The sequence below is a fragment of the Urocampus carinirostris genome, chromosome 1, assembly GCF_059441175.1.
Source record: "Urocampus carinirostris isolate Australia breed hairy pipefish chromosome 1, RoL_Ucar_1.0, whole genome shotgun sequence".
Classification (NCBI taxonomy): Eukaryota; Metazoa; Chordata; class Actinopteri; order Syngnathiformes; family Syngnathidae; genus Urocampus; species Urocampus carinirostris.
This window is the reverse complement of record NC_142349.1, coordinates 67242822-67264355: the sequence shown is the minus strand read 5'-3', so window position 1 is coordinate 67264355 and position 21534 is coordinate 67242822. Positions and strand designations below refer to the sequence as shown.

Sequence of the window (21534 nt, the reverse complement as noted above, 5' to 3'; positions counted from 1 at the left end):
GCGCAGATTGGTTCAAAAACTCTTTTTAAACCCCCGGCTTCCAAGGGGAACCGTCAGACCGTTTGTGAACCTATGCTCCTAGCTAGGCAAGCTCATACCTTACGACATCTTCCTGCCCCGTTCTCTACTGCCTGATACCTGTTGCCGACCTGTTTCTGCCCCGCTCTTCCATCCCGACCATCGACCTGTTTTGCCCTGTTTCCTGCCTGATACCTGTTGTCGACCTCTTTTCTGGACTCGATACCGCCCTTGCTCTCCCGTTCCGGCTAGTGACCAGTATCCCTGCTGCCTACAATTATCCTCGCTCGACACGGAAGTGCCACTTCCGCGTTCCAGCCACCTGCTACCCGTGTCCGTTGATCATCGGATCGTGGAAGCAAGCACTGCTTTCTCTCTTATCAATAAAACTGAGTAAATGAACGCTACTGGGTCCTGTCTCCGTTTCTGGCTTGTGACCAATGTTCCCTCTAAGCTGCGCACGTGCGCAATTGCGCACTGCCCGCACATTCTCTGCGCACAAGAAAATCTATCCAGCGCAATGTTCCCTCTAAGCTGCGTGTGTGCGCAATTGCGTACTACCCAGAGCTTTTCTGCGCACAAGAAAATCTAGCCAGCTCACAAAAATCAGGGCTCCAAATTGCTAATAGAGAAGAGAATTAAGTCAAAGTTACAGTGCATGAAGGTAAAAATAAAAGGGTTCGCCTGACGTTGTGTTCTAAATGCGGTATTTGAAAGTCAAGGTCGAAGTAGAACAAAGTCGAGCAACGTGAGAAGAGTTTTTCGAGAACCGGCTTCTTCGGCTCCGCTTACTAAAAGGAACTGACTCTTTTGGGTCCTAAACGGCTCTTCAGGTTGTTTTTGCTTCTTTCATCCCTATATGACCAAATATTATGTAAAATTATGCACAAAATGACTTGAAGGAATGGGGGAATAGAACAAAAAAGAAAAAATACCAAAATGAAAAAGGAGTGAAAAGCTGAGAAAAAAAAGAAACAAAAGGAAGAGAAAAAAGAAGGAAAAATTCCGAAAAAAGCCAGAAAAAAAGGAAAAGAAAGAAACAAAGGAAAAAAAGTAAATAGAGAACAAAATGAAAAAAGTAACCGCCCGGAAAAAATAAACACAAAGAGATTTTTTAAAAGGAATTTAAAAAAAAAGAAAAAAAACGGAAAAAGAAGAAAAAGTTTGTGTTGCATTCGAATAATTTCCAATGATATCAAGTGAATCTTGTTGCCAACATTGTACTTCCACTAAAAAATGTGATTAAATACAGTTCTGTATCGTGCAACCGACTAAATAAGCCCCCAAAAATGTTAGTATTATGCGACAAAAGACACCAGGAATAAAATAAATGGAAACGTTGTGAAATAATTGTAAGAACAAACGACGTTTGTAGGCATGAGTCAATTCATTCAAAAGAGAAAAATAATTTTGCATTGCCGGAAACTCGGCAAAATGTAACGTGATGTCAAGTTTTGGACATGTTTGACAATGACTTAGTTGCCACACTAGGGATTGCCGTTGCTCACTGTTGTTTCAAGCGTTGCTCACCGACTTTGTGTGAACGCTCAGACCCGTAAGGAAAATTACAGGGAACATTGCTTGTGACATATATGGGACGCGACAAAAGCACAAATTGAATTTTGTAAGTTTTTGACAGTGTAAGGCGCTTTACACCCAAAATTGGTCGACTTTTCTTCTTAAAATAGAAATAAAACAGAAATACCTTTGCGGGTTCGGCTCATTGTGTTTGTCCCGTTCATGTTTAATCATTCTGTAGCGTCCGATGCGCACATCCGGTCTGGAAACCTTCATCCCGTTCAGAGTTATCCTGCAACACACACACAGAAGCATCAGCTAGCAAATATTAGATAGGGAGAAGACGCAATAAGGAACAACGGTTATTGAACCGAGCCTTCCCTTTCCGCCTTTTCGCCTCCACTCGATTGCTTTCATGCAATTAACTCTGCTGGCCGGCGCAGGGAAGGAGAATTCCCCGGGAATCCAATCAAGTCAGCCCATGCCAACGGAATTTAGGACGATTATTAGGGCAAGCTAGAAAGTGGACCGAGTGTGCTTATACACTCGGAATTGGGACAATTAAAAGACTATTAAATGGAAGTATGGCTCCATCTCAAGAGACGTTTTGCTTAAAGTATTTTTTTATCTTCATACCTGTCAACCTGTACGTTTTTGCCGTACAAAGTACGTGTATTATGCGTTTTAAGACGTACAAGAAATTTTTCAATTATGGGTACCCTCCGGTATACACCGACTATCACCAAACGGCAAATCGATCAAGTCAAACGAGTTCGCCGCGGTAGCCTCTATCTCGGTATCGCTTTTTTCGTTGCAAACGAAGCGAGCGGTTTGATGCTACTGTGCGCATGCGTCGGCCGCCTGGGGATTTCCCATCATGCATCATTTTGTGGTAGTAATGTAGTGAAAGGAAGTCCGTCTCTTTTTAGAGAACCGGCTTTTTCGGCTCAACTCATTAAAGAGAGCCGGCTCTCAAACGGCTCACTTGCTTTGATGCATTATATTACGAATAAATATGTTGTATAAAGAAGTTAAGAAAAAAGGAAGTATAAAAGGAGAAAATAAAAAAAGACAGGTTTGTGGTTATCCCTTTAATCAGTATATTACCAATTGAATGCAGAAAATGAATTAATAATTTGGATAAGAAAATTCTACTTCATTCTATTTGCATGTGTTTTTTTTCCTTCTACAAGCGACTTCATTTTTGAACTTTTTTTGATAATAAACCTCATTCATGTCGAGCAACTCAGTATCTCACAACGAAATGTTAATTAACAATATATATGATATCACAAGAAAATCTGTACGGAAAAACGCAAATTTTTCAATGATGGTACCATCCGGTATACACCGACTATCGTGAAACGGCAAATCAATCAAGTCAAACGAGTTCGCCGCGGTAGCCTCTATCTCTGTATCGTTTTTTTCCGTTGCAAACGAAGCGAGCTGTTCGATGCTACTGTGCGCATGCGTCTGCCGCCTGGGGATTTCCCATCATGCATCCTTGGTAGTTGTGTAATAAAAGGAAGTGGGAATATGATAGGCATATTTTGGTTCCTTTTGTTTTCCCTATTCTTGTCACGGTTGCCCAATGGCCCCGCCGGTTTTGCGCCAGCTGCGGCTCGTTAACTGATTGGCTTCCCTCCTATTTAAGCTCAGTGCTCTCACTCACCCCTTGTCAGCCCGTCAACGAACCTCTGCACCCGGAAGACGTGTGTTTTGACTCATTGTGTTTCCTGTCCAGTGTCATTCCCGTTTATTTTGTCCTGTTTGATATCTATCTCGAATGTCTGGTATCATTCTCGTCTATTATGTCCTGTTTGCTATCGATCTCCATTGTCTGGTATCGTTCCCGTCTATTTTGCCGTTTGATATCAATTTACAGTGTCTGGTATCGTTCCCGTCTATCTCGTCCTGCTTGTTATCAGACTCCAGTCACCAGTGTCTGTTATCAATCCTGTCTGTCCCGTCCTGTCCGGTTTTCTGCTTGTGTTTCCTGTCCGGTATCATTCCCGTTTATTTTGTCCTGTTTGATATCGATCTCCAGTGTCTGGTATCGTTCCCGTCTATTTTGTCCTCTTTGATATCGATCTCCATAGTCTGGTATCGTTCCCGTCTATTTTGCCCTGTTTGATATCAATTTCCAGTGTCTGGTATCGTTCCCGTCTATCTCGTCCTGCTTGTTATCAGACTCCAGTCACCAGTGTCTGATATCAATCCTGTCTGTCCCGTCCTGTCCGGTTTCCTGCTTGTGTTTCCTGTCCGGTATCATTCCCGTCTATTTTGTCCTGTTTGATATCGATCTCCAGTGTCTGGTATCATTCCCGTCTAATTTGTCCTGTTTGATATCGATCTCCATAGTCTGGTATCGTTCCCGTCTATTTTGCCCTGTTTGATATCAATTTCCAGTGTCTGGTATCGTTCCCGTCTATCTCGTCCTGCTTGTTATCAGACTCCAGTCACCAGTGTCTGATATCAATCCTGTCTGTCCCGTCCTGTCCGGTTTTCTGCTAGCGTTTCCTGTCCGGTATCATTCCCGTCTATTTTGTCCTGTTTGCTATCGATCTCCAGTGTCTGGTATCATTACCGTCTAATTTGTCCTGTTTGATATCGATCTCCATAGTCTGGTATCTTTCCCGTCTATTTTGCCCTGTTTGATATCAATTTCCAGTGTCTGGTATCGTTCCCGTCTATCTCGTCCTGCTTGTTATCAGACTCCGGTCACCAGTGTCTGATATCAATCCTGTCTGTCCCGTCCTGTCCGGTTTCCTGCTTGTGTTTCCTGTCCGGTATCATTCCCGTCTATTTTGTCCTGTTTGATATCGATCTCCAGTGTCTGGTATCGTTCCCGTCTATTTTGTCCTCTTTGATATTGATCTCCATAGTCTGGTATCGTTCCCGTCTATTTTGCCCTGTTTGATATCAATTTCCAGTGTCTGGTATCGTTCCCGTCTATCTCGTCCTGCTTGTTATCAGACTCCAGTCACCAGTGTCTGATATCAATCCTGTCTGTCCCGTCCTGTCCGGTTTCCTGCTTGTGTTTCCTGTCCGGTATCATTCCCGTCTATTTTGTCCTGTTTGATATCGATCTCCAGTGTCTGGTATCATTCCCGTCTAATTTGTCCTCTTTGATATCGATCTCCATAGTCTGGTATCGTTCCCGTCTATTTTGCCCTGTTTGATATCAATTTCCAGTGTCTGGTATCGTTCCCGTCTATCTCGTCCTGCTTGTTATCAGACTCCAGTCACCAGTGTCTGATATCAATCCTGTCTGTCCCGTCCTGTCCGGTTTCCTGCTTGTGTTTCCTGTCCGGTATCATTCCCGTCTATTTTGTCCTGTTTGATATCGATCTCCAGTGTCTGGTATCGTTCCCGTCTATTTTGCCCTGTCTGCCGCCTGGGGATTTCCCATCATGCATCCTTGGTAGTTGTGTAATGAAAGGAAGTCTGTCTCTTTTTAGAGAACCGGCTTTTTCGGCTCAACTCATTAAAGAGAGCCGGCAATGTCGAAGTGTCCTTGGGCAAGACACTGAACCCCTAATGCCCCCAATAAGCAGGTTGGCGCCTTGCATGGCTGCATGGCCGTTATTGGTGTGTGAGCGTGTGTGTGAATGGGTAAGTGTGAAGCACATTGTAAAGTGCTTTGGGAGGTCTTCATTGACTTGAAAAGCGCTATAGAAATACAGACCATATAAACCCAAAACAAATGGTAAATTTAGCGACCAAAAATCTCTCTGCCAAAAATGACCAAAATTACAATTTTTATTTTGGCCAAAAGAAAGATCAAATCCAAAATAAGGCATCCAAAAGATCAATGTTGTAATGATTTCACTTCAATTTTGGGACGAGCCTTGTGAAGCTGGCTTTCTTTCAGGGCAAGTGTGCAATTTTTTACTAAGAAGGCATTCTCAAAAGTTTGCGTCCCTCTGCTTCCAAATTTTTTTAGCATCTCTTCGGACTTTGGCTAACAGTACTGAGCTATCTATTTACAGTTCAGAAGTTATGACACTGAATCCCTAATGCCCACAATTAGAAGGTAGTTGCCTTGAATGGCTGACTCCCTATTGGTGTGTGAGTGTGTGTGTGCAGTGTTCTCGTTTGCCCGCGTCCCCGCGTCCTAGACGCATCGTTTTTGCTGGGGACGCATAGTCTCAAATCAACGTGCGTCCCCAGGACGCAACCTTTTTGCCACAAAATTATCATTACGATTACTTTTTTTTAAAAAAAAGATTTACTGCACTTCAAACTTTTCGTCAGGCAGATCCGCCATTGTTGTTTTGGTCTCGCGGTTCGAGTTTTTGTCTGCACGCCGATCTCGGCCAACGAGATCTCGTTGTGCGGCGCTCGAGTGTTGCTACTATTACCTGCCCGGATAAAAGTTATATAATTATTATTAAAGCTTTGAAAACTCTCTCGGTGTACCGTCTTTCTTTGTAAATATGTGTAACCCATGTATAATATGTATTTGCAACTGGATATTTTTGTAATGTATTTATTTGAGACACTTATTCTGATATGTTTTGCACGGGTGAACGAAAAATGAGGGGCGGAACAAACGCGGGGTGCCGAGTTTAAGTGGGGACCGCTAGAGGTGAGGGACAGACAAGGAAAGAAGAGGGGGTAAAAAGTTGGTTAAAAAGAAAAAGGAGTTGCATGAGTAAATGTGTTCATCTGATATATTTTTCCCACCCTTACCTTTGGAAATATACACTTTTTTCCTTGAATAACTTTGAACGGGACCCGGACTCTGCAGGTCCGCATCAAACCTTAAGTACCGGTATCATTTTCCCTTCATTTTGCCGGCTGTGATTTTTGGACTGTGGACTTTAATGAAGGACACCGGAGCTACACTGTGGGAGTCCCGGCAGGAACGGCCTGGGTTGGGGAACCCAGAAGGGAGAGGACCCACACAGAAGGGAGAGGACCCACACAGAGGACTGGAAGAATGCTGCTTGGGAGGGTGGGATGGCAGAGCTATGCCCTTGCACAATAGTATTGCCTTTTACACGCTGGTTAACTACTGTTAACAGTAAATAACTCTGAAATTGTTTAATTGATGTTGAAAATGTCAGGAAAAAATGTTAAAAAGTCATATGGTCACGTCATATTGTCAGATATAAAAAAATTGTGAATATGCTTGATGGCTGTTGAGATTGTCGTGTTTGTTTTGCTGCTGTTGGTGTCGGTGGATTTGTTCAGACCGAGGACAATCGACTTTGGCCTGGACGGATCTATTGACACTAACAAATATGTTATATAATGAAATTGTGAATATGCTTGATTGCTAATAAGATTTTCGAGAAGGGTTGTTCAAACCTCACTTTGTGTTTGCTGTTAAAAACGTCATATTGGAATATAATATTGTGAATGTGCTTGATTGCTGTTGAGATTGTCATGATTGTTTTCTGTTATTAGTGTCAATAAATTTGTTCAAGCCAAAAAATTTAGTTTCAATCGCAGGACTTGAAGTCGGGTTTGGGTTAATTTTGTGTTTGTGTTACATGTTTGAATGTGGGCGCATGCGGCTTATATACAGGTGCGGCTTGTGTATGTACAAAATCGGTTTTCCTCTTATAATGTGGTGGGTGCGGCTTATAATCAGGTGCGCTCTATATAATTTATGGTATATATTTATCGCCGATTTACGATTTCAACCTCGATAACACTAAATTTTGGGCACCCATAGATCTCTGTTGGGACCCATAGATATTTGAGCATGCGAGTCCCCGGGACCCATCACTTCTCACAGGCAAAATGAACACTGGTGTGAATGGGTAAGTGTGAAGCACATTGTAAAGCGCTTTGGGAGGTTTTCATTGACTTGAAAAGTGCTATAGAAATGCAGACAATTTACCATATACTTTTTCAAGTACCGTATTTTCCGCACTATAAGGCGCACATAGAATCTGATTTTTTTTTTTTAAGCTGACTATGCGCCTTATAATCCGGTGCGCCTTATATATGGATCAATATTGAATTACAAGGTCTCACAACTTACGGTAAGCAGCCACCGACTCCATTTTTCGCGTAGAAGAAGTGCGCTGTGCATACTGGGAAATATTAAACAACGATTCTCTTTTATTTGTGCGTTTGTATAAAGACCCTGATATGGCTCCTATTAAGAGACACGCTTACAACGCATAGTTTAAACTCAAGGCGATCAGTCACGCAGTAGAACACGGGAATAGAGCAGCAGCGAGAGAGTTCAACATTAATGAATCGAACACGAGAGTGGCTCGAGCCGGCAGAATTAAGAGTCCGCCTAGGAACTCGCTAACTGAACAATGGTTCCATGGGTGAATTATGTAAAACCCACTACAACGTTTTTCATTTTACAGTTATTATGTCACTGCTTTATTGTTTTTGCACATAACGAGTGTCACTATATTGCGATTGCACTAACGTTTAATTTACCATAACAGTATCAGACGGTTTTTTGCGTGTTGACTAAATGGAGGAAAAGTAAAATGTTATGCCTCGCTGTTGTTCAAAGATGTTAAAGATGTGTCACGAAAATGCTTTACCTCAGAGAAAATAATAAAACGACTGTTTATTAATTTTGGGAGTGAATGGAGTTGTGGAAAGCTTGTTTGTTATCTATTAATAAAGTTTGACTGACCTATCTGACTGTTTTGTTGACGTTCCCTTTAGCGCGGCACCATCTAACGGTTGCATAACGTAACTACATCCTCTACTGTCGCCAAGTCAAGTTAAGTCACATTTATTTATGACGCCCTTAATCACAAAAATGTCTCGAAGGACTGCACAGGATTACAATTACAAAATTGCACAATTACCTGATCTTAAACCAGCATGCACTTATAGCGCCTTATTATGGGGTGCGCCTTATGTATGGAAAAAGTTTAAAAATATATCATTCATTGAAGGTGCGCCTTATAACACGGTGCGCCTTATAGTGCGGAAAATACGGTATTTTCACATCCTCTCTAAGAGAGTTATTTCGACAAATTGTCCAGTTTATACAAAAAGCCAAAGAGTCAAACTGGAGTTTGCCACAGGAATGACATTTGGAGGCAATCAATGCGGTAGATGTTTTATAACACGTTCAGCAGCGGAGGGGTGAGCCGGATCAACGCCTCTCACAAAAAAACACAGCAGATTTGATATGGGATGCCAATGTGGCAGCTCGTCCAAAAGGAGCTCCGAAGGACGAATTCCTTAGCGCCGCTCTTAAAAAGGCTTTAAAGCAGTCGGCCATGACAGTGTGTGTATGTGTGTCGGTTCATGTGGGTATGCGTGTTTGCTGCTAATACCAAGCCACCCATAACCTTCACACACGGCAGCTTAAAACAACTTAGATTTATGGCCTGTAGTTTGAATCTCTCTGCATATGCAAATGCAAGACTTAGCCAGAATCGGAAAGGAGAAAAATAGAGCCAGGTAGCGGGAATATGACAAGCATATTTTGGTTCCTTTTGTTTTCCCTGTTCTATCATTTTGATTATTTTGTGTTAGCATTTTTCCTAGCAGGATTGCTCAGAACACTGTAAGTAAGCCTGTAAACCAGGGGTCTGCAACCTTTTGGGTGCGGAGAGCCACTTTCACATTTCCTTGTAAATCAGTGTGCCACGCCAAGATTAATGACCCGCACACCATTTTTTTAATATCCAACAGAGCTGTCATTTTACAACAGTCCAAATATACAACATGGATAGACATTTTAATCGTATAACTCAGTGTTTTTCGATTCATGCGTTTGTTACCTCCCGTCTCGATTACTGTAATGCACTACTCTCTGGTCTCCCGAAGTCTAGAATCAAGTCTCTTCAGCTGGTACAAAATGCCGCAGCGAGGCTTTTAACTAGGACAAAAAAGTACGATCACATCACACCGATTTTGGCTAACCTGCATTGGCTCCCAGTTAGCCTTAGATGTGATTTCAAGGTTCTCTTAGTATTATACAAAATCATACATGGACTTGCTCCCTCTTATCTTTCAGATCTGATTTGCCCCTACGTCCCGGTCCGAAGCCTACGATCTGAGACTGCCGGTCGTCTGGTGATCCCATGAGCAAAGAAGTGTTCTGCTGGTTCGAGAGCGTTCTCCATTCGGGCACCGGTGCTGTGGAATGCTCTTCCCCCTGAGATCCGATCTGTAACCTCAGTGGAAATGTTTAAATCTAAGCTTAAAACTCACTTCTACTCTATAGCATATGAATAACCTACTCTTCTCGTCGGCTCCAGAGCAGGGGAATGTATAATAATGTTCTGAAAAATAGTCTGTGTAATATAGTGTAATAACCTGTGAAGCCCTTTGAGACTCTTCGTGATTTAGGGCTATACAAATAAAAATGACTTGACTTGACTTGAACCAAGGTACACTTTTATTTATAAAAAAGTTCCGAGGCACACCGTCCGTGGAAAATGTTTGAAAATGAAGTTACCGTATTTTCCGCACTATAAGGCGCACCGGGTTATAGGGTGCACCCCCAAAAAATAGTTTTTGGTCCTATATCTTCCATAGATAAGGCGCACCGGATTATAAGGCGCTACAATGAGAACGTCGACAAAACCGTCAGATGATTCAGTCCAACTGATTACCCCCTTAACATTCCCAAAGCTTGAAAAGAAGCAAATACGTGTCGTAGACACGTGCGGATGCGGTGTCCGTACGATGTCACTCAAATGCATCATTTCAAATATCATTCGGAAGGTTAAAAAGTCTTGGAATTGAAGAAATGCCAACCATTCCTTACTTTCTATTTTCTTTTTCGCTCGCAACTTTACTGTGCATATGACAATAAACACTTGGAATTGAGTTGAATTCCCTCAACTCATCACAGCAAGATCGTTCTAAAACAAGATACCGGGAAAATATAAAGCCGCATAACTCACCTAAGTTCTCATGTTCAATAATGATACGCAATCATGGTCTTCTTACAACCGTGAGTGAATTAAATCCAGGAGAGTAGAATATTTACAAATACAGACTAATGAAACATGTTTCTTTATGGCGTACTTTAGCAAGCTTGCTACGCCATTGCTAAACTCGGCCGATTGCAGGGTTTGTTTTGGCCATCTAGCCAATCCGAGGCTCCGAATAACTTCAGCCAATAGTGATCGATTCAAATGATTGACACATTGGTTAGCCAATGAAACGCCGGTATATAAATCCCAGCATACACCGCGGACAACTCCACGTTCGGGGTAAAATCGAGTCGGCGGCTGTTGAGTAAGTTGCGAGACCTTGCGAATTTAATATTGATCCATAAATAAGGCGCACTGTGTTATAAGGCGCATGGTCAGCTTTTGAAAAAAATTAAGACTTTTAGGTGCGCCTTATAGTGCGGAAAATACGGTAATTTCTAACCAATTTCAGGCTACTACCAGTGTCTGAAATAACGTCTGCCCGGACGCCTGGGGCGTGTGTCTTTTACGTCGGGCGTACAACTTACAAATCGGCTCCGAATTGTTGATTGCCATGTTGTATTGAACGAAGCCGTGTTCTTGTTTGCTTGCTGTTGAGGAATAAATATGCTTCAAGGCTGAACCACAATGTCCTGCTTATCTTCTCACGCATAAGGAAACTGCACACTCTGACATAGTATTCAAATCAATATATATATTTTTTTAACTAAACGTTTTTGTACCACTAAGGAGGCACTAAATATTACATACTGTCCCTTTAATAAAAACGAAAAAAGCTGTCCACTTGCTCACCAAAATTCCGCGAATCCGGAATGTCGTCTCTAAGTACATGACAAAGAAGCTTCAACCTATTTTGCGTGTGTTCAATAAAGAAACACGGAAATGCTACGCTAGCTAGCGATGATGATGATTGAAAAGCACAATTTGATGGAGAAACATTTCAGCAGCTTAATTTAACTTTTATCTTCATTTTTTCCAATGATGATTCTTTTTGTGTTTTGTAATATTGCTGTCTAATGACATGTACAGCTTATGAAAATAAAGAATAAAGAAAAAAAAAGACTATCCTTACCAGGAATCAAGCCAAAACCCCAGTCCCAGAAGAAATATTCAAAAGAAGCAAACAAAATTTATGACGCTACTAAACGTGAAAGTTCATTAAAAGCATCTTGGAAAGAAGAGTTCACGTGGCTTGTAGCAGACGATGCAACGCAAACATTGCATGAATGAAGATTAGTCAATACAGGTTGGAAAACAGCAATGTCATATACATGCAATGAATTTTATAGATTTATAATAAACTTAATTTTAAAGTGTTGTTCTGTTCTACAAAACTCAATTCCAATGAAGTTGGGAAAGTGTGTTAATTGCAAATAAAAATTGATCCAAGTAAATTGCAAATTCTTTTCAACCCATATTTAAATGAATGCACAGCAAAGACAACATATTTATTGTCTTCACTCATAAACTTTATTGTTTTGGGAGAAAATCATCAACTCTGTAATTTGATGACAGCAACACGTGCCAAAATAGTTGGGACAGGTGTCAATAACTACTCAGAAAGTGGATGAATGGAAATCAACCAACTATTTGCAGGTGAACAGATGAATTAGCAACAGGTGAGAGTTGTTACTGGGTATAAAAAAGGGAGACCCGAACAAGCTAAGTCATTCACATGCAAGGATGGGGCGAGGTTCACCTCTTTGTGAACAACTGCGTGAGCAAATTGTTGAACAGTTTAAAAACAACATTCCTCAAAGTACAATTGCAAGGAATTTAGGGATATCATCATCTACAGTCCATAATATTGTGAAAAGGTTCAGGGAATCTGGAGAAATCACTGTGCGTAAACGGCATGGCCGTAAACCATTATTGAATGCCCGTGACCTCCGAGCCCTCAAGCGGTACTGCATTAAGAACCGACATCAATGTGTAAAGGACATCACCACATGGGCTCAGGAACACTTTGGAAAACCACTGTCAGTCAATACAGTTCGACGCTATATCCGTAAGTGTGGGTTAAAACTTTATGTTGCAAAGCGTAAGCCATTCATCAACAACATCCAGAAACGCCGCAGGGTTCTCTGGGCCCGAGCCCATCTAAAATGGACTGATACAAAGTGGAAAAGTGTTCTGTGGTCTGATGAGTCAGTTTTCCAAATTGTGTTTGGAAATTGTGGACGTCGTGTCCTCCGGTCCAAAGAAGAACAGAACCACCCAGACTGTTATGCACGCAAAGTGCAAAAGCCAGCATCTGTGATGGTATGGGGGTGCATGAGTGGCCAAGGAATGGGTAACCTGCACATCTGTGAAGGCACCATTAATGCAGAAAAGTACATTCAGGTTTTGGAACAAAGTATGTTGCCATCCAAACAGAATCTTTACCATGGGCGCCCTTGCTTCTTCCAGCAGGATAATGCCAAGCCACACACTGCACGTCTCACGACAGCGTGGCTTCGTAGTAAGAGGGTGCGGGTGCTTGACTGGCCTGCCTGCAGTCCTGACCTGTCTCCCATTGAAAATGTGTGGCGCATTATAAAGCGCAGAATAAGACAAAGGAGACCCCGGACTGTTGAACAGCTGAAGCTGTACATAAAGCAAGAATGGGAAAGGATTCCACTATCAACGATTCAACAACTAGTCTCCTCACTTCCTAAACGTTTATTGAGTGTTATTAAAAGGAAAGGTGATGTAACACAATGGTGAAGAAGCCCCTTTCCCAACTACTTTGGCACTTGTTGCAATTATAAAATTCTAAGTTTATCATTATTTGCTTATGGAAATAAAGTTTATGAGTTTGAACATGGATAATCTTGTCTTTGTGGTGTATTCATTTAAATATGGGTTAGAAAAGGTTTGCAAGTCATTCTATTCTAATTTTACTGACATTTTAAACTTTTTCCCAACTTCAATGGAATTGACTTTTGTATATTCTGATTATCAACCCTTAATACTTTGCAACAATGTTTTTTTTTCTTTTGCAACGAGTCGTCATATTGTGTTTTAAGTAGTGAAAAATGGGGCAGGCAACTTTCTGGCTTTTCAGAGTTCACATACAAGTTTCACCGGAGTATAAGTCGCACCCCCGGCCAAATTATGAGAAAACTGCGACTTGTAATCTGGAAAATACGGTGTGTACGATCATGACAGTAGACGAAGCTCACCTGTTGTATATGTCGTCGTCTTCCCCTCCCCAGCCCCAGTACTCGTTGGGGAATCCGTTGATCTTCAAGAACTGTTTTTTACTGAGCCCCGACACCCCCCCGAAGTAACCAGCGTACGGGAGCCTGCAGGAAAACACCAGGTGTCATAAGCAAGAGCGTATTCATGGCAAAGTAGAGTCAGCACCAATGTTCCCTCTAAGCTGCGTGTGTGCCCAATTGCGCACTACCCAGAGCTTTTTCGCGCACAAGAAAATCCAGCCAGCTCACAAAAATCAGGGCTTAAAATTGCTAATTAAGAAGCAAATTAAGTCAAATTTACAGTGCATGAAGGTAAAAATACACGGGTTCCCCTGACGTTGTGTTCTAAATGCGGAATTTGGAGGTCAAGGTCGAAGTAGAACGAAGTTGAGTAAAGTCAGTAGAGTTTTTTGAGAACCGGCTTCCTCGGCTCGGCTCACTAAAAGGAACCGGCTCTTTTCAGTTCCTAAACGGCTCTTCAGGTTGTTTTTACTTCTTTAATCCCTACACGATCAAATATTATGTAAAATTGTGCAAAAATGACTTAAAGGAAGGGAGGGAAATAGAACAAAAAAGAAAAAAAATACCAAAATGAAAAAGTAGTGAAAAGCTGAGGAGAAAACGAAACAAAAGAAGAGAAAAAGAGAAAAAAAGAGCAGGAAAAATTCAGGAAAAAAAGCCAGAAGAAAAGAAAGAAGCAAATAAAGGAAAAAAAGTAATAGAGAACAAAAAAGCAAGAAAAAAGTAACTGTTAGGAAAAAATAAATACAATGATGTTTTTATAAAAAGGAATTTAAAAAGGGGAGAAAAAAAAACAGGGAAAAAAGTTTGTGTTGCATTCAAATAATTTCCAATTATATCAAGTGAATCTTGTTGCCAACATTGTACTTCCACTAAAAAATGTGATTAAGTACAGTTCTGTATCGTGCAACCGACTCAATAAGCCCCCAAAAATGTAAATATTATGCGACAAAAGATATCAGGAATAAAAGAAATGTAAAAACAAATGACGTTTGTAGGCCCTGCAACCTTTGCAATCGTACATGAGACAATTCATTCAAAAGAGAAAAATAATTTTGCATTGCCGGAAACTCAGCAAAATGTAACTTGATGTCAAGTTTCGGACATGTTTGATAATGATTTAGTCGCCACACTTGGGATTGCCGTCGCTCACTGTTGTTTCAAGCGCTGCTCACCGACTTTGTGCGAACGCTCAGACCCGTAAGGAAAATTAGAGGGAACATTGGTCAGCACCGATTGTGGCGTCTTCACCTGAAACCGAACTTGTCCATGGCGATGGCGAAGTGGCGAGGCTGCTCGTAACAATGGTAGAGGTTGCGGTCGTCCATGGGGATCAGGTCCACGTCGCTGAAAATGAAGCAGTTGTAGTCGCCGTCCTTCAGCGCCTCGGAATAGCCCACGTTCAGCAGCTTGGCGCGGTTAAACGTGTCTTCTCCCAACTACAAAAGAAAGGATTTTTAAATTGTTAATATTGCCCACTTACAAAAAAATCAAACAATCAAGCATATAGAGTGGAACCTCGGTTTTCGAACGCCTCTCAGTTCCAACAAATCGGTTCTCGACCAAAAATTTCAAGAAATTCTTGCTTCGCTGTTCGGTCAAAAAAATCGGAGTTCGAACGCCGGTAATGCGTGACAGCGTGCGCTAGGGTGCGATGCTGTGCGCCACAGTTCTGAGGTCATGAGATTGAATCTTCCTGTGTGGAGTTTGCATGTTCTCCCTGTGCTTGCATGGGTTTCCTCCCACATTCCAAAAACATGCATGTCAGGTTGATTGGCCGGTCCAAATTGTCTCTAGGTGAGGATGAGCTAGTGAGTTGTCTGTCTCTGTGTGCCCTCCGACTGGCTGTAAACCAGTTCAGGGTGTCCCCTGCCTACTGCCCAAAGATAGCTGGGATGGGCTCCAGCACCCCCGCGACCCTACTGAAGATAAGCGGTGCAGATAATGGATGGATGGATGAATGTTCAAAATAGAATAATAATTGTAAAGACATATGAATGTTGGCGGCATGGCGGCTGGGTGGTTAGCGTGCAGGCCTACGGTGCAGAGGTTCAGGGTTCAAATCCAGCTACTGCAACCAACCCGTGCGGAGTTTGCATGTTCTCCCTGTGCTTGCGTGGGTTTCCTCCCACATTCCAAAAACATGCATGTCAGGTGAATTGGTGTTAATGAGCGAGTGAGTTGTTGGGCTCTGTGTGCCCTGCGACTGGCTGGCAACCGGTTCAGGGTGTCCCCAGCCTACTGCACGAAGATAGCTGGGATGGGCTCCAGCACCCCTGTGACCCTACTGAGGATGAACGGTGCAGATAATGGATGGATGGATGAATGTTCAAAATAGAATAATATTTCTAAAGACATATGAATGTTGGCGGCATGGCGGCTGGGTGCAGAGGTTCAGGTTTCAAATCCAGCTACTGGAACCAACCCGTGCGGAGTTTGCATGTTCTCCCCGTGCTTGCGTGGGTTTCCTCCCACATTCCAAAAACATGCATGTCAGGTGAATTGGTGTTAATGAGTGAGTGAGTTGTCGGTCTCTGTGTGCCCTGCGACTGGCTGGCAACCGGTTCAGGGTGTCCCCAGCCTACTGCACGAAGATAGCTGGGATGGGCTCCAGCACCCCCGTGACCCTACTGAGGATGAACGGTGCAGATAATGGATGGATGGATGAATGTTCAAAATAGAATAATAATTCTAAAGACATATGAATGTTGGCGGCATGGCGGCTGGGTGGTTAGCGTGCAGGCCTACGGTGCAGAGGTTCAGGTTTCAAATCCAGCTACTGCAACCAACCCGTGCGGAGTTTGCATGTTCTCCCCGTGCTTGCGTGGGTTTCCTCCCACATTCCAAAAACATGCATGTCAGGTGATTGGTGTTAATGAGCGAGTGAGTTGTTGGGCTCTGTGTGCCCTGCGACTGGCTGGCAACCGGTTCAGGGTGTCCCGCAAGATAGCTGGGATGGGCTCCAGCACCCCCGTGACCCTACTGAGGATGAGCGGTACAGATAATGAATGACGATTCAAAATATATTCGCCACTTGACTAAATGCTACAAAGCTAACAACCACAAAGCCTAAACTAACAGCCCTACTAAAACAAAACACTCTACGTTAAGCTCCACTGCCCTGTTATTGAGACAAATGACATTGATATATCGGTATGATTACTCCGTATGATCAGTTGAATTAGCAAACCGGGTTCATCAGTATATAATCTTCGCATCTGTTGGACTTTATACGTCATCGGTGTTATTTACGCCCCGGTTTCCCTAATCAATCTGCATCCGCTCTCGACAGCGTTATGTGTCCTAGTAAATAACGGTTCTGTTTCCGCGCGGTAAAAGTTACGATGCCGTTCCGTAGCCTAGCAATTAAGGTGAAAAGGTACAGGTTGAGCACGGCTGCACGGCCGTATATACTGTAGCTGCAGCTCGGTATTTATGATCAATGTTCCCTGTAATTTTCCTTACGGGTCTGAGCGTTCACACAAAGTCGGTGAGCAGCGCTTGAAACAACAGTGAGCAACCATAATCCCGAGTGTGGCAAGATAATTAATTGTCAAACATGTCCAAAACTTGACATCAAGTTACATTTTGCTGAGTTTCCGGCAATGCAAAATTATTTTTCTCTTTTGAATGAATTGACTCATGCCTACAAACGTCGTTTGTTCTTACAATTCTTTCACAAGATTTCCATTTCTTTTTATTTCATGATATATTTTGTTGCATAATATTAACATTTATTTAGTCGTTTGTGAGATACAGAACTGTACTTAATCACATTTTTTAGTGGAAGTACAATGTTGCCAACAAGATTCACTTGATAGAATTGGAAATTATTTGAATGCAACACAAACTTTTTCTTCTTTTTTCCATGTTTTTTTTCCTACTTTTTACTTTAAAAAAAATCTCATTGTGTTTATTTTTTCCGAGCAGTTACTTTTTTCTTTTTGTCCTCTATTTACTTTTTTCCTACATTTCTTTATTTTCTTTTTCTCTTGTCTATTTTCTAAATGTTCCCTTCTTTTTTTATTTTTCTTTTGTTTCTTTTTTCTCAGCTTTTCACTTCTTTTTCATTTTGGTATTTTTTTCTTTTTTGTTCTATTCCCCCCATCCTTTAAGTCATCTCATCTCATCTCATTAGCTACACCGCTTATCCTCAGTAGGGTCGCAGGGGTGCTGGAGCCCATCCCAGCAATCATCGGGCAGTGGGCAGGGGACACCCTAAACTGGTTGCCAGCCAATCGCAGGGCACACAGGGACAGACAACTCACTCGCTCATTCACACCTAGGGACAATTTGGACCGGCCAATTCACCTGAAATGCATGTTTTTGGAATGTGCAATTGAGGAAACCGGAGTGCCCGGTGGAAACCCACGCAAGCACGGGGAGAACATACAAACTCCGCACAGGAAGTCTGTAGCTGGATTTGAACCCACGCAGGTTCCCAAGACATGAACTGTGCCGCACATGCGCTAACCACAGCGCCGCCGTGCTGCCCTTTAAGTTATTTTGTGCATACGTTTACATAATATTTGGTCATGTTGGGATTAAAGAAGCACAAAAAACCCGAAGAGCCGTTTAGGACCCGAAAGAGCCGGTTCCTTTTAGTGAGCCGAGCCGAAGAAGCCGGTTCCCCGACAAACTCTACTAATTTTACTCAACTTCGTTCTCCTTCGACTCGACTTCAAAATACCGCATTTAGGACACAACGTCAGGTGAACCCGTGTATTTTTACCTTCATGCGCTGTAACTTTGACTTAAGTCGCTTCTTAATGAGTAATTTTGAACCCTCATTTTTGTGCGCTGGCTAGATTTTCTTGTGCACAGCTTAGAGGGAACACTGTTTATGATCACCTCGGTCGATGTGCGTTTCGACCTCTGCTAAGCTGCTGCGCTCAATTGTGTTTTACACACTCAGCACAACGTGTGTAATTCCATGTGTGTGAAATAAGGCTAAATGGCAACATATTATTTTATTATGAATCAAATGGAAATGAGCCGTTTTAATTCTCCAACCCTCTGTCCCCGTAATGACAACCGACGCTTGAGGGTAATGGCAGCTATAGGCTTTTAATTAGCAAGCTAATAATACCCGGTAGACGAAAGGTCAGTAATATGGCACGAGATTGCTATTTGTGTGTGATAGATTAAATCGCATTTATTATGAATCAAGTTAAAATGAGCCATTTTAATTGCCGTGCCCTTTGTCCCTTCAATGACAGCCAAACCTCCAGGCTAACGGCAGCTACAGTAACTTAATTAGCAAGCAATATGATGCAGTAAGTCAGTAAAATGGTACTTAGCATTATCGTCAAAAAGCTATAGCCTGTTATACACGTCTGTTTTGCATTAGGGAAGGTTAACATATACATATATACAGAGAAGAAAATAAGTATTTGAACACCCTTGTTTTTTGCTATTCCGCTATTGTATAATTTACAATATTGTGAACTGAAAAATCTGAAGTAATAAGTGCTTTGTATTACCAATTAAGTGTGATGATTAAAACTGAATGAATATATAGATTTATATATTCATTTATATATTTGTCGCCGATTTACAATTTCAACCTCAATAACACTAAATTTTGGGGAGCCATAGATCTCTGTTGGGACCCATAGATTTTTGAGCATGCGAGTCCCCGGAACCCATCACTTTTCACAGGTCAAATGAACACTGCATACATATATACATACCGTATTTTCCGCACTATAAGGCGCACCTAAAAGTCTTAATTTTTTTCAAAAGCTGACCATGCACCTTATAATACAGTGCGCCTTATTTATGGATCAATTTTAAAATTGCAAAGTTTTCCAACTAACTTGCAGCCGCCGACTAAATTTTCCCCCGAACGCCAAGTAGTACGCGGTGTATGCTGGGATTTATTTACCGGCGTTTCATTGGCTAACCAATGTGTCAATCATCATTTGAATCGATCACTATTGGCTAAAGTTATTCGGAGGTAAAGGGGGCGGATCCTTTTTATAATTTACAGGCTGGCATTGGCTTAAGCTGGAAAACAAAGCCTGCAATTGGCCGAAAAAGATGAATGCGTATAGCACATTGTTGACGGCATACAGAAAGCATTTTTTTACTATTCTGTATTTGTAAATATTTTATTCTCCTGGATTTACTAAACTCACGGATATAAGAGGACCACGGCTGCACATTATTATTGAACACAACGACTTCGGTGAGCCACTTCGGCTATATATTTTCCCTGTATCTTGTTTCAGACTGAACTCGATGTTTCTGTAATAAGCGGTGCAGAGAATGGATGGAATGGAGTGTCAATTTTTAAATTAAACTCAATTCCAAGTGTTTATTGTCATATGCACAGTAAAGTTGCGAGCAAAAATAGAAACTAAGGAATGGTTGGCATTTCTTGAATCCCAAGACTTTAACCTTCCCAATGATGCATTTGAGTGACATCGTACGGACACCGCATCCGCACGTGTCTACGAAGCGTATTTGCGTCTTTGCAAGCTTTGGGAATGTTAAGGGGGTAATAAGTTGGACTGAACTATCTGACTGTTTTGTCCACGTTCCCATTGTAGCGCCTTATATTCCGGTGCGTCTTATGTATGTCAAATATAGGACCAAAAACTATTTTTTCGGGATGCGCCCTATAAGCCGGTGCGCCTTATAGTGCGGAAAATACATACATACATACATACATTGCAATTTGTTACTTTGCAACAGGTTTAAAGACTAAGTGTTACGAACAGTTTGCTACCTTCTACACCATGTGTAGTACTTACGTGTAGTACACTTTTCCACCAGTAGGCTTTTTTCAACACATTTCCCAACTGCACACTAAATCTTACATAAATATTTAACAAACATAATCAAATCGCACTTAAACCCGTTTGGCCTTAATAATGAGAGGAGTGCCATGCTTAGAATTGCAGTAGTTAAAGAACTTACATCTATAACGCAGTAAAACGATTTTACAGCTAGGAAGTAAAATTTGCAATAAACAATACATACAAAAGTCATTCCTGCTACGTAAGTATTTCAAACTGTTCACATGAATACTTTATGCAAGCGGAGTGAAGAATTGCACTTTTTTATGCATGACGGAATAAGAGCACTCTTGGGTATGTGGCATATGCACAGCACACTGTACATAGAGGAGTTTTAATATAATACATGACTGTAAAAAAAAAAAAAACTAAAACCTTCCCATAATGGCTCCTCCACCCAGCTTGTGAAGCAGGAGGTTCATCAAAGCTTGATTAGATAATGTAGACATTTTCTTATTCAAATTATGAATTCATTTTCGGCATTAAATTATTGTTGGTAATATACTGATTGAAGGGATAACCACAAACATGTCTTTTTTCATTTTCTCCTTTTATACTTCTTTTTTTTCTGAACTTCTTTATACAACATAATAATTCGTAATATAATGCATCAAAGCAAGAGAGCCGTTTGAGAGCCGGCTCTTTTTAATGAGTTGAGCCGAAAAAGCCGGTTCTCTAAAAAGAGACGGACTTCCTTTCACTACACAACTACAACATGAAATCCCATATTTTTGAAGACCACTTTTCTTTCAAAATTACTCAATCAACCCCTGATCGGAATGATGCATGATGGGAAATCTCCAGGCGGCAGACGCATGCTGCACAGATCAAAGACTATTGCAAACTACAGCCTATTATGACACCATCCCCTGATCCAAAACCGACATGAGGGCAAATAATACACAAATATTGTCAACATAAAATATAGGTTATTTATATGCTATGCTATATATGTTTTAAGCTTAGATTTAAACATAATGTCTTTTTTATCATTTCAAAATATTTCATGAATAGCCAAACTTGCATTTCCATAGTGCAAAGTCTCCCAGTAGGCTTCTAAATATGCAAGAAATATAGAATTCATATTCCCACCGAGCACAACGA

The 21534-nt window shown here is 41.6% G+C and overlaps 1 protein-coding gene across 1 annotated transcript in view; it reads right to left on the bottom strand.

The window, feature by feature from the left end:
- Positions 1–21534, bottom strand: part of b4galt2 (beta-1,4-galactosyltransferase 2) — a 183622-nt gene that overhangs the window by 21608 nt on the left and 140480 nt on the right. Inside the window, exons 5-7 of the mRNA XM_088349145.1 lie at positions 14879–15066; positions 13589–13711; positions 1724–1828 (exon numbers count right to left, since the gene is read on the bottom strand). Of these exons, the coding sequence (XP_088205271.1) occupies positions 1724–1828; positions 13589–13711; positions 14879–15066 (416 nt within the window). The remainder of the gene's footprint in view (positions 1–1723; positions 1829–13588; positions 13712–14878; positions 15067–21534) is intronic.